The 15,995-nt window shown below is 39.3% G+C and overlaps 1 protein-coding gene across 1 annotated transcript in view; it reads left to right on the forward strand.

Moving 5' to 3' along the window:
* stxbp4 (syntaxin binding protein 4) overlaps window positions 1-7,416 on the forward strand; it is an 85,991-nt gene extending 78,575 nt beyond the window's left edge. Inside the window, 2 exon segments of the mRNA XM_062030678.1 lie at window positions 6,667-6,724; window positions 6,887-7,416. Of these exon segments, the coding sequence (XP_061886662.1) occupies window positions 6,667-6,724; window positions 6,887-7,043 (215 nt within the window). The 3' untranslated portion in view covers window positions 7,044-7,416.
* The last annotated feature ends 8,579 nt before the right edge of the window (window positions 7,417-15,995 follow it).

The raw sequence follows: 15,995 nt of genomic DNA on the forward strand, positions 1-15,995 counted from the left end.
ACAGCATTACTACATTATTGCTACAATATTACAATAGTATTACTACAACAATACTACAGTAATATTACAATAAAAGCACAGCATTACTACACTACTACATTATTTCTACAATATTTTAATAGTATTACTACAACAATACTACAGTAATATTACAGTAAAAGCACAGCATTACTACATTATTGCTACAATATTTTAATAGTATTACTACAACAATACTACAGTAATATTGCAATAAAAGCACAGCATTACTACATTATTGCTACAATATTTTAATAGTATTACTACAACAATACTACAGTAATATTACAATAAAAGCACAGCATTACTACATTATTGCTACAATATTTTAATAGTATTACTACAACAATACTACAGTAATATTGCAATAAAAGCACAGCATTACTACATTATTGCTACAATATTTTAATAGTATTACTACAACAATACTACAGTAATATTGCAATAAAAGCACAGCATTACTACATTATTGCTACAATATTACAATAGTATTACCACAACAATACTACAGAAATATTACATAAAAGTACAGTATGACTACAATAGTTTTACAGCGGTTAGTTGGTATTACAACTGACTGTAAATATAATCACATTACTACTGTACATCATATTAATACTTAATATTACATCAATATTTCAAGTACAATAACACAACAGTAGTAGTATTTGTTTGTAGCGCAGTGGAAGTAAAACTTGTCAAATATTCTTCTTCCCTTTTTTTATTTTGTTTTGTTTGTTTTGTTTCATGTTTTTTTTTTCTTTTGTCTTCTTTTGTTTTGTTTTGTTGGCGCGTCAAAGCGAGGTTAAAGAACCATCGTCTTCATCATCACCTTCATCGCCAGCTCATTGTCTTTGCCACGCTGAGGATGAGGAAGAGAAAGACGAGGACGAAGAAGATGGGGATGAGGAAGGTGATGAGGAAGATGATGGTGAGAAGGATGAGGAAGATGATGGTGAGAAGGATGAAGAAGATGATGGTGAGAAGCCAAGTAGGTCACGTTCATGCAACACCAACATATTCATCTTTTCATCACAGCTGCTGTTGCCTAGATACCAACATCCACCTTCATATTGATTGCTATTGTTGCGTTTGACCAGATGTTCCTCCAAGTGGGATGTAAAGCGCTGGTCAGTCCCAAGTTCCTTAATGACATATAAATTGACTCAAAGGTACCACCAAGCACAGAATAGGTATTTTGTAATTTATTGTCAAATATTTGAGAATAGAGACCAGCCTCGAACAACACATACGAATGCGTAGCCCAAGTTGATCTGGCATTCCAAAGGAAAAAGCAACTCTTTTCACACAAAGAAAGCCCCCATCACCCCCCCACCCCCACCCCCCTCCTCCTCTCAACACTGATAAGAAGAGAGACTTGGGGGTTGTGTTCACATTCCTGATGGTTTACGACCCTGTCTAAACAGGCAATCTGAAGACAAAGAGAAACTAGTATACAGAGTATACATGGAAAAATATGAGCTGATTCAAACATGATTATGAATAAAGAAATAGCTCTTAAACATATGCATTATCCACACTATTCATTAGGATCAATATTTACATCAATTGTCTTCATGATTACTTTAACCAGGTAACACTCTTCATGTTGGGGATGCTTTTGGACCGAATAAGGCCCAGGGGGGCGGTAGATAACAGCCAGGTAGAGAAGTAGCGGTGTGACAGACCTCATAGTAAGCACCTCGAATGATTTATATTTATTACTTAGGTCAATGCTAAGGTTAATGTTTTCATTGTATATAAGGGACAAGCGGTAGAAAATGGATGAATGGATTAGTGCGAACCCTTCACCCCTTTTAAGAGGAATGGCAACATGTGCACTTGTAGAGTTAGGAGGAGATGCTTCGTTAAGCGGGAAAAATTCATCTGGTTTTAGCCAGCTTTTGCTGAGACCAATGACGTTAAGATTGTTGTCTCTAATGACTCTGGTCAGTTCTGGCTTAACTGACTCCTCACCCGGACCAACAGACACTGTAATTGCCTGTGACCGGGCTTGCTCTAGTGTAGTCAGTCAAGTGTTACTCAACCAGTGGTCTATGTTCCTAGGTAGAGTGGAGGCGCCTTCCTGGTTAGGGTGAAGGCCGTCCTTCCTCAGCAAGCCCGGTTTGCCCTAGAAAGAGGGCCAATTATCAATAAACGTCAGTCCCTGTTCTCTACAAAAACTAGCCAGCCACTTGTTGAGCAAGACTGATCTGCTATATCTCCCATCTTTGCCTCTTGCAGGCAGGGGGCCAGAGACAAGTACTCCTTGCTGGGATATCTTTCTAGCGAAATTACAAGTCCTAGCTATGTTCTGCTTTGTAATCTCTGACTGTCTCATCCCAGTGTCATTGGAGCCGACGTATACAACTATGTTCGCGTAGCTAGTGGTGCAATTAGCCTGTCATACGTGTTTACTAGGCCTGTTGCGAGTTAGCTCCCTAAGTCTAGCTTCAATGTCAGGTGCTCTGGCCCCGGGAAAACACTTAATTATGGCTGGTTTGCTAAGCAGCACGGTGGCAGATTCTGATTCTGATTCTGATTATGCGTCTCAACCGGTTCACCTTGGCTTGTAGGCCGCTTAGGGCTGCTACAAGCTAGGCTAGTCAGCTCGCTACAGCTAATGCTAGCAAATGTGTCTGTGGCGTCTAAAGTTGTGAAATTACTCTGCTCTAGTTGGCGGACACGGTCCTCTAGTACGGCCAACCTATCCATGAGAATGGTGCACAAAGAGCAGGGAGTCTTTGCTGTCTTCAGAGATGTAGCATCAGCGTGAGGGAGCAGACGCCTTCAGAGCGTAGTTGCTTTCGACCGCGACAAGCTTAGCTTTGTTAGCTTAGCAGCTAGCTAGGTTGTTTCTCGCACCGAGTCAAGTTCTTCCTGTCTTTGGAGATGTAGCATCAGCGTGAGGGAGCAGACGCCTTCGGAGCGTAGTTGCTTTCGACCGCGACAAGCTTAGCTTTGTTAGCTTAGCAGCTAGCTAGGTTGTTTCTCGCACCGAGTCAAGTTCTTGCTGTCTTTGGAGATGTAGCATCAGCGTGAGGGAGCAGACGCCTTCAGAGCGTAGTTGCTTTCGACCGCGACAAGCTTAGCTTTGTTAGCTGAGCAGCTAGTTAGGTTGTTTCTCGCACCGAGTCAAGTTCTTGCTGTCTTTGGAGATGTAGCATCAGCTTGAGGGAGCAGACGCCTTAGGAGCGTAGTTGCTTTGAGCCGCGACTAGCTTAGCTTTGCTAGCTTAGCAGCTTGCTAGCTGAGAGAGGGCGGTGAGACAGAGAGTGGGTGCTTTGCAAGACTACTAAATATGTTTGAGAAGGAATAAAGAAAGCTGTAAAACAATTAGCACACAGATAGAAAGATAGTACTTTTCTGGGCAGCAGCGAGTATCAGCAGACTTTTCCGGACATCTTTCAACTAGTTCTTCGTCACGGTTGGTTGTTCCGTGTTATGGGAGTTCCAGTCACCAATCACAAGGGCTTGTTTCTTCTTGCACTTATGCAGTAGGTCAGGCCATAAAAAAGGGACTGGCAGTGATAGAGATCTCTGGCAGGCAGATGGTAGGAGTCTCTATGTTGGTGACTGAGCACTTGGTGTGGATTGCCCTGACATCCATCTGTGGCTGATCCGTACTTTGGGTCTGCCAGTTTCAAACTGTGGTAGTGCGAGCCGGTTGCTTGTCAGACCAAGGTGGGTCTCATGCATGCAGACAAAGTGGCTTGCTAGGACATCGGCTTTGGTTTTAGTTTCACCTTCCACTTTGAGGAAGGTTACTACTAAGGTGAATTTTACCATGTACCATTTTCTTATATGATTGTGAGCTAGCATGTGTTTGTATTTGGTCACATAATCCTTTAGAGGATTATTCTACTAAGGAAATATGCCCTTAGATAGTTTCCAAAGTGCACATGTCCATCACAAACTCTCCAGAGAGTGGTGGCTCTCGCCCCCAGGAAATTGGAATGCAGGTTAGGATTTTAGGAGTGATAACAAAAACATTAGCAACATCTGGTAGGACGCCCCCACAGGTAGGAGTAGAGGATAGGGCTCGGAGGTCACCCGACTCAAACTGACCAAAGGAATAATGTCAGGGAAAGATTGACTGGCCGGCTCCAAGGCTAGATTTACAAAAAGTGGGGGTCTTCGGAAAAGGGGTATTTAGTCACTGTGGTCCGAGAGGACATCAGAAGAGTGATCAGGCTCATACCTCTATCTCCTGAATCTGCAGTTCCAGTCTGAAGCTCGCTGAAACTAATAAAGCTTTTTGTTCGACGATTCCTCGTTGGCGTCTTCTTGGCTGATCACGCGTCACACAGTCTCTCTGTCCTGGGAGACTGACACAACCATCAAGTACAACACTACCAACACCCACACCCGAGGTCGCTTGCGGGAGAGACCTGACAGTCGTCGATTGTCGGTTGGTGCGGAATTGGCTATGTCACAGAGTCATGAAGATCATACTTTGTGTTCTTGGTGGTCTCAGAGTCATGAAGATCATACTTTGTGTTCTTGGTGGTCTCAGAGTCATGAAGATCCTACTTTGTGTTCTTGGTGGTCTCAGAGTCATGAAGATCATACTTTGTGTTCTTGGTGGTCTCAGAGTCATGAAGATCCTACTTTGTGTTCTTGGTGGTCTCAGAGTCATGAGGATCATACTTTGTGTTCTTGGTGGTCACAGAGTCATGAAGATCATACTTTGTGTTCTTGGTGGTCTCAGAGTCATGAAGATCATACTTTGTGTTCTTGGTGGTCTCAGAGTCATGAAGATCATACTTTGTGTTCTTGGTGGTCTCAGAGTCATGAAGATCATACTTTGTGTTCTTGGTGGTCTCAGAGTCATGAAGATCATACTTTGTGTTCTTGGTGGTCTCAGAGTCATGAAGATCATACTTTGTGTTCTTGGTGGTCTCAGAGTCATGAAGATCATACTTTGTGTTCTTAGTGGTCTCAGAGTCATGAAGATCCTACTTTGTGTTCTTGGTGGTCTCAGAGTCATGAGGATCCTAGAGTGAATGTTGTCTCCTACAAGTCTGTCAGGAGGATCTGCTGGGAAAGTGTTGTGAAGTTGTGTCCTTTTCTTTGGTGTGTATTTGTTGTGTACTTTTTGTGTCTTTGTTGTGTACCTGTTGTGTCTTTGTTGTGTACTTCTTGTGTACTTGTGTCTTTGTTGGGTACCTGTTGTGTCTATGTTCTGTACTTGTTGTGTCTATGTTGTGTACTTGGTGTGTATTTGTTGTCTTTGTTGTGTACTTGTTGTGTACTTGTTGTGTTTTTGTTTTGTACCTGTTGTGTACTTGTGTACCTGTTGTGTCTTTGTTGTGTACTTTTTGTGTCTTTGTTGTGTACCTCTTGTGTCTTTGTTGTGTATTTGTTGTGTACCTGTTGTGTACTTGTGTACCTGTTGTGTCTTTGTTGTGTACTTTTTGTGTCTTTGTTGTGTACCTGTTGTGTCTTTGTAGTGTACTTGTGTACCTGTTGTGTCTTTGTTGTGTACCTCTTGTGTCTTTGTTGTGTATTTGTTGTGTACCTGTTGTGTACTTGTGTACCTGTTGTGTCTTTGTTGTGTACTTTTTGTGTCTTTGTTGTGTACCTGTTGTGTCTTTGTAGTGTACTTGTGTACCTGTTGTGTCTTTGTTGTGTACTTGTTGTGTCTTTGTTGTGTACTTTTTGTGTCTTTGTTGTGTACCTGTTGTGCACTTGGTGTGTCTTTGTTGTGTACTCGTTGTGTCTTCGTTGTGTACTTGTTGTGTCTATGTTGTGTACTTGTTATGTCCTTGTTGTGTACTTTTGTTGTGTCTTTGTTTTGTTCTTGTTGTGTCCTTATTGTGTCCTCATTGCATCTTCGTAGTGTCCTTGTATCCTCGTTGTGTCCCTGTGGTGTACTTGCTGTGTCTTTGTTGTGTACCTGTTGTGTCTTTGTTGTGTCTGTTATGTACTTGGTGTTTTTGTTGTTTACTTGTGTCCTTGTTGTGTCCTCATTGCATCCTCGTGGTGTCCTTGTGTCCTCGATGTGTACTTGTTGTGTCCTTGTGGTGTCTTTATAGTGTACTTGTTGTGTCTTTGTTGTGTACTTGTTGTGTCTGTTATGTACTTGTTGTGTCTTTGGTGTGTACTTTTTGTCTTTGTTGTGTCCTTTTTGTGTTCTGTTGTGTGTCCTTGTTATGTACTTGTTGTGTACTTGTGTCCTCATTGCATCTTTGTAGTGTCTTTGTTGTGTCCTTGTTGTGTTTTTGTTGTTTACTTGTTGTGTACTTGTGATGTTTTTATTGTTTACTTGTTGTGTACTTCTGATGTTTTTGTTGTTTCCTTGTTGTGTACTTCTGATGATGTTGTTGTTTCCTTGTTGTGTACTTGTGATGTTTTTATTGTTTACTTGTTGTGTACTTCTGATGTTGTTGTTGTTTCCTTGTTGTGTACTTGTGATGTTTTTATTGTTTACTTGTTGTGTACTTCTGATGTTTTTGTTGTTTCCTTGTTGTGTACTTCTGATGTTTTTGTTGTTTCCTTGTTGTGTACTTCTGATGTTGTTGTTGTTTACTTGTGTACTTGTTGTGTCCTCATTGCATCCTCGTGGTGTCCTTGTTGTGTTTTTATTGTGTCCTCGTAGTGTCCCAGTTGTGTCCATGACTGAAGTGGGTGTGGTGTGTCGTGCAGGTCTTCCATACGGCTGGGAGGAGGCCTACACGGCAGACGGGGTCCAGTACTTCATCAAGTAAGACCATTTGGACTTATGGACTGGTCGTCATGGCGACCCTGGCGGCCATCTTGCTCCCGAGTCTGTCCCGTCCTTCAGCCTCCCGCGTCTCCATGGTAACATGGCTCGCTTATGTTGCTACAAAGGAGTCTCAAGTGGCTCCACTTCCTGTTTTCACAGTCATGTGACCCAGACCACCTCGTGGTGCTCACCGGGGACCAGCGGCGCCGTGACCTCCACGACCCCGCCATCGCCTTCGCCATCGCCATCGCCCCCGGACGGCTCAAACGGTGAGCCGGAGTGTCGGCGTGGAGTCTCCGTGGAGACGGAGATGTAGACGGTGATGGTGCTGTTGCTATGGTGACACAGGTGTTAGCTGAGAGCCAATCAGAAGCCAGAAGAAAGGCGGCAGTGGAAAAGACACAATAAGAAAGTGTGTACTTGTAATAATACACAATAAGAAAGTGTGTACTTGTAATAATACACAATAAGAAAGTGTGTACTTGTAATAATACACAATAAGAAAGTGTGTACTTGTAATAATACACAATAAGAAAGTGTGTACTTGTAATAATACACAATTAGAAAGTGTGTACTTGTAATAATACACAATTAGAAAGTGTGTACTTGTAATAATACACAATAAGAAAGTGTGTACTTGTAATAATACACAATTAGAAAGTGTGTACTTGTAATAATACACAATAAGAAAGTGTGTACTTGTAATAATACACAATAAGAAAGTGTGTACTTGTAATAATACACAATAAGAAAGTGTGTACTTGTAATAATACACAATTAGAAAGTGTGTACTTGTAATAATACACAATAAGAAAGTGTGTACTTGTAATAATACACAATAAGAAAGTGTGTACTTGTAATAATACACAATAAGAAAGTGTGTACTTGTAATAATACACAATAAGAAAGTGTGTACTTGTAATAATACACAATAAAAAAGTGTACTTGTAATAATACACAATAAGAAAGTGTGTACTTGTAATAATACACAATAAGAAAGTGTGTACTTGTAATAATACACAATAAGAAAGTGTGTACTTGTAATAATACACAATAAAAAAGTGTGTACTTGTAATAATACACAATAAGAAAGTGTGTACTTGTAATAATACACAATTAGAACTTGTAATAATACAATAAGAAAGTGTGTACTTGTAATAATACACAATAAGAAAGTGTGTACTTGTAATAATACACAATAAAAAAGTGTACTTGTAATAATACACAATAAGAAAGTGTGTACTTGTAATAATACACAATAAGAAAGTGTGTACTTGTAATAATACACAATAAAAAAAGTGTACTTGTAATAATACACAATAAGAAAGTGTGTACTTGTAATAATACACAATAAGGAAGTGTGTACTTGTAATAATACACAACAAGAAAGTGTGTACTTGTAATAATACACAATAAGAAAGTGTGTACTTGTAATAATACACAATAAGAAAGTGTGTACTTATAATAATACACAACAAAAAAGTGTACTTGTAATAATACACAATAAGAAAGTGTGTACTTGTAATAATACACAATAAGAAAGTGTGTACTTGTAATAATACACAATAAGAAAGTGTGTACTTGTAATAATACACAATAAGAAAGTGTGTACTTGTAATAATACACAATAAGAAAGTGTGTACTTGTAATAATACACAATTAGAAAGTGTGTACTTGTAATAATACACAATAAGAAAGTGTGTACTTGTAATAATACACAATAAGAAAGTGTGTACTTGTAATAATACACAATTAGAAAGTGTACTTGTAATAATACACAATAAGAAAGTGTGTACTTGTAATAATACACAATAAGAAAGTGTGTACTTGTAATAATGCACAATTAGAAAGTGTGTACTTGTAATAATACACAATAAAAAAGTGTGTACTTGTAATAATACACAATAAGAAAGTGTGTACTTGTAATAATACACAATTAGAACTTGTAATAATACAATAAGAAAGTGTGTACTTGTAATAATACACAATAAGAAAGTGTACTTGTAATAATACACAATAAGAAAGTGTGTACTTGTAATAATACACAATAAGAAAGTGTGTACTTGTAATAATACACAATAAAAAAGTGTACTTGTAATAATACACAATAAGAAAGTGTGTACTTGTAATAATACACAATAAGAAAGTGTGTACTTGTAATAATACACAATAAGAAAGTGTACTTGTAATAATACACAATAAGAAAGTGTGTACTTGTAATAATACACAATAAGAAAGTGTGTACTTGTAATAATACACAATTAGAACTTGCAATAATACAATAAGAAAGTGTGTACTTGTAATAATACACAATAAGAAAGTGTGTACTTGTAATAATACACAATAAAAAAGTGTACTTGTAATAATACACAATAAGAAAGTGTGTACTTGTAATAATACACAATAAGAAAGTGTGTACTTGTAATAATACACAATAAGGAAGTGTGTACTTGTAATAATACACAACAAGAAAGTGTGTACTTGTAATAATACACAATAAGAAAGTGTGTACTTGTAATAATACACAATAAGAAAGTGTGTACTTATAATAATACACAACAAAAAAGTGTACTTGTAATAATACACAATAAGAAAGTGTGTACTTGTAATAATACACAATAAGAAAGTGTGTACTTGTAATAATACACAATAAGAAAGTGTGTACTTGTAATAATACACAATAAGAAAGTGTGTACTTGTAATAATACACAATAAGAAAGTGTGTAATAATACATGAGGTGTTCAAATCGAGGAAATGATTGTTGGTCCTCGTATTGTCGCACACTAACACACAACTTTGTGTTTTTTTGTTGTGTTGTGACACAATCAATAAATCAATGTGTTCTTCTTGTCACTACTGAGTAACTAAACTACATGACATAGTACATGAGTGTGTGAGAAGTAGAGTAGGTGTTGAGTGAACACATGAATGACATGAGTGTGTGAGAAGTAGAGTAGGTGTTGGGTGGACACATGAATGACATGAGTGTGTGAGAAGTAGAGTAGGTGTTGGGTGAACACATGAATGACATGAGTGTGTGAGAAGTAGAGTAGGTGTTGGGTGGACACATGAATGACATGAGTGTGTGAGAAGTAGAGTAGGTGTTGGGTGAACACATGAATGACATGAGTGTGTGAGAAGTAGAGTAGGTGTTGGGTGGACACATGAATGACATGAGTGTGTGAGAAGTAGAGTAGGTGTTGGGTGGACACATGAATGACATGAGTGTGTGAGAAGTAGAGTAGGTGTTGGGTGGACACATGAATGACATGAGTGTGTGAGAAGTAGAGTAGGTGTTGGGTGGACACATGAATGACATGAGTGTGTGAGAAGTAGAGTAGGTGTTGGGTGGACACATGAATGACATGAGTGTGTGAGAAGTAGAGTAGGTGTTGGGTGGACACATGAATGACATGAGTGTGTGAGAAGTAGAGTAGGTGTTGGGTGAACACATGAATGACATGAGTGTGTGAGAAGTAGAGTAGGTGTTGGGTGAACACATGAATAACATGAGTGTGTGAGAAGTAGAGTAGGTGTTGGGTGAACACATGAATGACATGAGCGTGTGAGAAGTAGAGTAGGTGTTGGGTGAACACATGAATGACATGAGCGTGTGAGAAGTAGAGTAGGTGTTGGGTGAACACATGAATGACATGAGCGTGTGAGAAGTAGAGTAGGTGTTGGGTGAACACATGAATGACATGAGCGTGTGAGAAGTAGAGTAGGTGTTGGGTGAACACATGAATGACATGAGCGTGTGAGAAGTAGAGTAGGTGTTGGGTGAACACATGAATGACATGAGCGTGTGAGAAGTAGAGTAGGTGTTGGGTGAACACATGAATGACATGAGCGTGTGAGAAGTAGAGTAGGTGTTGGGTGAACACATGAATGACATGAGCGTGTGAGAAGTAGAGTAGGTGTTGGGTGAACACATGAATGACATGAGCGTGTGAGAAGTAGAGTAGGTGTTGGGTGAACACATGAATGACATGAGCGTGTGAGAAGTAGAGTAGGTGTTGGGTGAACACATGAATGACATGAGCGTGTGAGAAGTAGAGTAGGTGTTGGGTGAACACATGAATGACATGAGCGTGTGAGAAGTAGAGTAGGTGTTGGGTGAACACATGAATGACATGAGCGTGTGAGAAGTAGAGTAGGTGTTGGGTGAACACATGAATGACATGAGCGTGTGAGAAGTAGAGTAGGTGTTGGGTGAACACATGAATGACATGAGCGTGTGAGAAGTAGAGTAGGTGTTGGGTGAACACATGAATGACATGAGCGTGTGAGAAGTAGAGTAGGTGTTGGGTGAACACATGAATGACATGAGCGTGTGAGAAGTAGAGTAGGTGTTGGGTGAACACATGAATGACATGAGCGTGTGAGAAGTAGAGTAGGTGTTGGGTGAACACATGAATGACATGAGCGTGTGAGAAGTAGAGTAGGTGTTGGGTGAACACATGAATGACATGAGCGTGTGAGAAGTAGAGTAGGTGTTGGGTGAACACATGAATGACATGAGCGTGTGAGAAGTAGAGTAGGTGTTGGGTGAACACATGAATGACATGAGCGTGTGAGAAGTAGAGTAGGTGTTGGGTGAACACATGAATGACATGAGCGTGTGAGAAGTAGAGTAGGTGTTGGGTGAACACATGAATGACATGAGCGTGTGAGAAGTAGAGTAGGTGTTGGGTGAACACATGAATGACATGAGCGTGTGAGAAGTAGAGTAGGTGTTGGGTGAACACATGAATGACATGAGCGTGTGAGAAGTAGAGTAGGTGTTGGGTGAACACATGAATGACACGAGCGTGTGAGAAGTAGAGTAGGTGTTGGGTGAACACATGAATGACACGAGCGTGTGAGAAGTAGAGTAGGTGTTGGGTGAACACATGAATGACACGAGCGTGTGAGAAGTAGAGTAGGTGTTGGGTGAACACATGAATGACACGAGCGTGTGAGAAGTAGAGTAGGTGTTGGGTGAACACATGAATGACACGAGCGTGTGAGAAGTAGAGTAGGTGTTGGGTGAACACATGAATGACACGAGCGTGTGAGAAGTAGAGTAGGTGTTGGGTGAACACATGAATGACACGAGCGTGTGAGAAGTAGAGTAGGTGTTGGGTGAACACATGAATGACACGAGCGTGTGAGAAGTAGAGTAGGTGTTGGGTGAACACATGAATGACACGAGCGTGTGAGAAGTAGAGTAGGTGTTGGGTGAACACATGAATGACACGAGCGTGTGAGAAGTAGAGTAGGTGTTGGGTGAACACATGAATGACACGAGCGTGTGAGAAGTAGAGTAGGTGTTGGGTGAACACATGAATGACACGAGCGTGTGAGAAGTAGAGTAGGTGTTGGGTGAACACATGAATGACACGAGCGTGTGAGAAGTAGAGTAGGTGTTGGGTGAACACATGAATGACACGAGTGTGTGAGAAGTAGAGTAGGTGTTGGGTGAACACATGAATGACACGAGTGTGAGAGAAGTAGAGTAGGTGTTGGGTGAACACATGAATGACACGAGTGTGTGAGAAGTAGAGTAGGTGTTGGGTGAACACATGAATGACACGAGTGTGTGAGAAGTAGAGTAGGTGTTGGGTGAACACATGAATGACATGAGTGTGTGAGAAGTAGAGTAGGTGTTGGGTGAACACATGAATGACACGAGTGTGTGAGAAGTAGAGTAGGTGTTGGGTGAACACATGAATGACACGAGTGTGAGAGAAGTAGAGTAGGTGTTGGGTGAACACATGAATGACACGAGTGTGAGAGAAGTAGAGTAGGTGTTGGGTGAACACATGAATGACACGAGTGTGTGAGAAGTAGAGTAGGTGTTGGGTGAACACATGAATGACACGAGTGTGTGAGAAGTAGAGTAGGTGTTGGGTGAACACATGAATGACATGAGTGTGAGAGAAGTAGAGTAGGTGTTGGGTGGACACATGAATGACACGAGTGTGTGAGAAGTAGAGTAGGTGTTGAGTGAACACATGAATGACACGAGCGTGTGAGAAGTAGAGTAGGTGTTGGGTGAACACATGAATGACACGAGCGTGTGAGAAGTAGAGTAGGTGTTGGGTGAACACATGAATGACACGAGCGTGTGAGAAGTAGAGTAGGTGTTGGGTGAACACATGAATGACACGAGCGTGTGAGAAGTAGAGTAGGTGTTGGGTGAACACATGAATGACACGAGCGTGTGAGAAGTAGAGTAGGTGTTGGGTGAACACATGAATGACACGAGCGTGTGAGAAGTAGAGTAGGTGTTGGGTGAACACATGAATGACACGAGCGTGTGAGAAGTAGAGTAGGTGTTGGGTGAACACATGAATGACACGAGTGTGAGAGAAGTAGAGTAGGTGTTGGGTGAACACATGAATGACACGAGTGTGTGAGAAGTAGAGTAGGTGTTGGGTGAACACATGAATGACACGAGTGTGTGAGAAGTAGAGTAGGTGTTGGGTGAACACATGAATGACATGAGTGTGTGAGAAGTAGAGTAGGTGTTGGGTGAACACATGAATGACACGAGTGTGTGAGAAGTAGAGTAGGTGTTGGGTGAACACATGAATGACACGAGTGTGAGAGAAGTAGAGTAGGTGTTGGGTGAACACATGAATGACACGAGTGTGAGAGAAGTAGAGTAGGTGTTGGGTGAACACATGAATGACACGAGTGTGTGAGAAGTAGAGTAGGTGTTGGGTGAACACATGAATGACACGAGTGTGTGAGAAGTAGAGTAGGTGTTGGGTGAACACATGAATGACATGAGTGTGAGAGAAGTAGAGTAGGTGTTGGGTGGACACATGAATGACACGAGTGTGTGAGAAGTAGAGTAGGTGTTGAGTGAACACATGAATGACACGAGTGTGTGAGAAGTAGAGTAGGTGTTGGGTGAACACATGAATGACATGAGTGTGTGAGAAGTAGAGTAGGTGTTGGGTGAACACATGAATGACATGAGTGTGTGAGAAGTAGAGTAGGTGTTGGGTGAACACATGAATGACATGAGTGTGAGAGAAGTAGAGTAGGTGTTGGGTGAACACATGAATGACATGAGTGTGTGAGAAGTAGAGTAGGTGTTGGGTGAACACATGAATGACATGAGTGTGTAAGAAGGGGCGGGATGATTGTGTTTTCTTTGCTCAGTCATGTGCTTGTGTGACATCAGCTGGTTGCCATGGTGACAGAGTAGCATTTCCTGGTTCTGCCGCAGCGTCGCCTAGCAACCGTTGCTAGGGACGTCCAAATGCAGCCTGATGAATGAAAATGATCTTTTGACACGCCCACTTATGTCCTTACATGCTTCCTTGGCCTTCAAGTGTGTGTGCGTGTGCGTGTGTGTGTGTGTGTGTGTAAGTGTGTGTGCGTGTGTGTGTGTGTGCGTGTGTGTGTGTGTGCGTGCGTGCTAGTGGAAGGGGAGGGGCCAGGTTGGCTTTGGCTTTTGATTGGTTAAAAGTAGGTCAATCTTGTCCGCTCATTTGACCCAGCATTCCTGTGTGTGTGTGTGTGTGTGTGTGTGTGTGTGTGTGTGTGTGTGTGTGTGTGTGTGTGTGTGTGTGTGTGTGTGTGTGTGTGTGTGCGCGCGTGTGTGTGTGTGTGTACGTGTGTGTGTGTGTGTGCGCGTGTGTGTGTGTGTGTACGTGTGTGTGTGTGTGTACGTGTGTGTGTGTGTGTGCGCGTGTGTGTGTGTGTGTACGTGTGTGTGTGTGTGTGTGTGTGTAAAATGATGAGAGCGTAATAAAGTTATTGATTGTTTGTGGCATGTCAAAGGTCATCTTGAATGTAAAGAAAGTGGAATAAAGACAAATCATAAAAGTTGACTTTTCTTTCTTCTTTTTCAGTAATTTGCCTTAAAAACATATTTTTAAAAATGGAATCCATGACTGAGGGGAGAAGAAAGTTATTTGATTGAATGATTTGAAGTTGAATCACGTCATTCATGAAGTTATGAATACATGAATTGGACATCCAGTTTGTTCCTGCCAGGACAAAAAAGTCTTCAGGGAGTTAAACTTTATAAAACATTTTTAAATTCAGTCCTAAATAAATAAAAATGTCAATCATCGCGTGTGTTTGATATATATTTGTTTAACCCTTTAAATGCCCATTTGATCCAATTATGTCAGTTTTTTATTGATTCACTTATATAGTTAATTTTTTTTTCTATGTATTTAGTCATTTATTTATGTATTTATCTATCTATGTATGTATTCATCTATTTATTTAGTCATTTATTTATGTATGTATTTTTTTTCCATTTATTTATTTATTCGTCTATTTTAAGTATCTATTTTGTATCTATTTATTTATTCATCTATTTAAGTATGTATTTGTTTTTGTTTTTTTTATTTATTTATCCATTTATTTGTGCATTCATACAATCATGTATTTATTCATCTATCAATACATGTATTTATTTATCTATTGATTGATTTATCTATTCATGTATTTGTTTTTTCATGTATTCATCAATTTATTCATCCATCCATCTATTTATTTATTTATACATTCAACTATTTAAGTATGTATTTGTTTTTTATTCATCCATGTATTTGTTTATTCACACATTTATGTATTTATTTATTTATTCATCTATCAATACATGTATTTATTTATTTATTGATTTATTGATCTATTCATTTATTTGTTTTTCATCTATCTATTAGTTTATTCATCCATGTATCTATTTATTCATCTATGTATTCATTTATTACTTTTTTAATGTATGTATTAGTTTATTCATTCACCCACCTATTTATTTATTTATTCATCTATTCATCTATTTATGGATTTATTCATTCATGTATCCATTTATTTGTATACTCATCCATTTATTTATTTCTCTATCTATTTATGTATTTATTCATCTATTTATTCATCCATCTATTAATGTATTTATCTCTTCATGTATTCATCCATCTATTAATGTATTTATCTCTTAATGTATTCATCCATCTATTAATTTATTTATCTCTTAATGTATTCATCTATTTATTTATTTATTTATATATCTATGTAGTTCTGTATCTATTTATTTATCTATTTATTTATGTCTTTTTTTTAATCTATTCATTTATCTATTTTTGTATCTGTTTATTTATTCATTTATTTGTCAATTTATGAATCTATCTATTGATGTATTTATCTATTTATGTATTTAAATGAGTTATGGTGATGATGAAGGGCTGCAGTTCTGGCATGAATGAACATAATATAAAATAATAAAACTAATAATCATATTTTTGTTGTGTCAGACTC

The sequence above is a fragment of the Entelurus aequoreus genome, linkage group LG21 (genome assembly GCF_033978785.1).
Source record: "Entelurus aequoreus isolate RoL-2023_Sb linkage group LG21, RoL_Eaeq_v1.1, whole genome shotgun sequence".
In the NCBI taxonomy this organism is placed as follows: Eukaryota; Metazoa; Chordata; class Actinopteri; order Syngnathiformes; family Syngnathidae; genus Entelurus; species Entelurus aequoreus.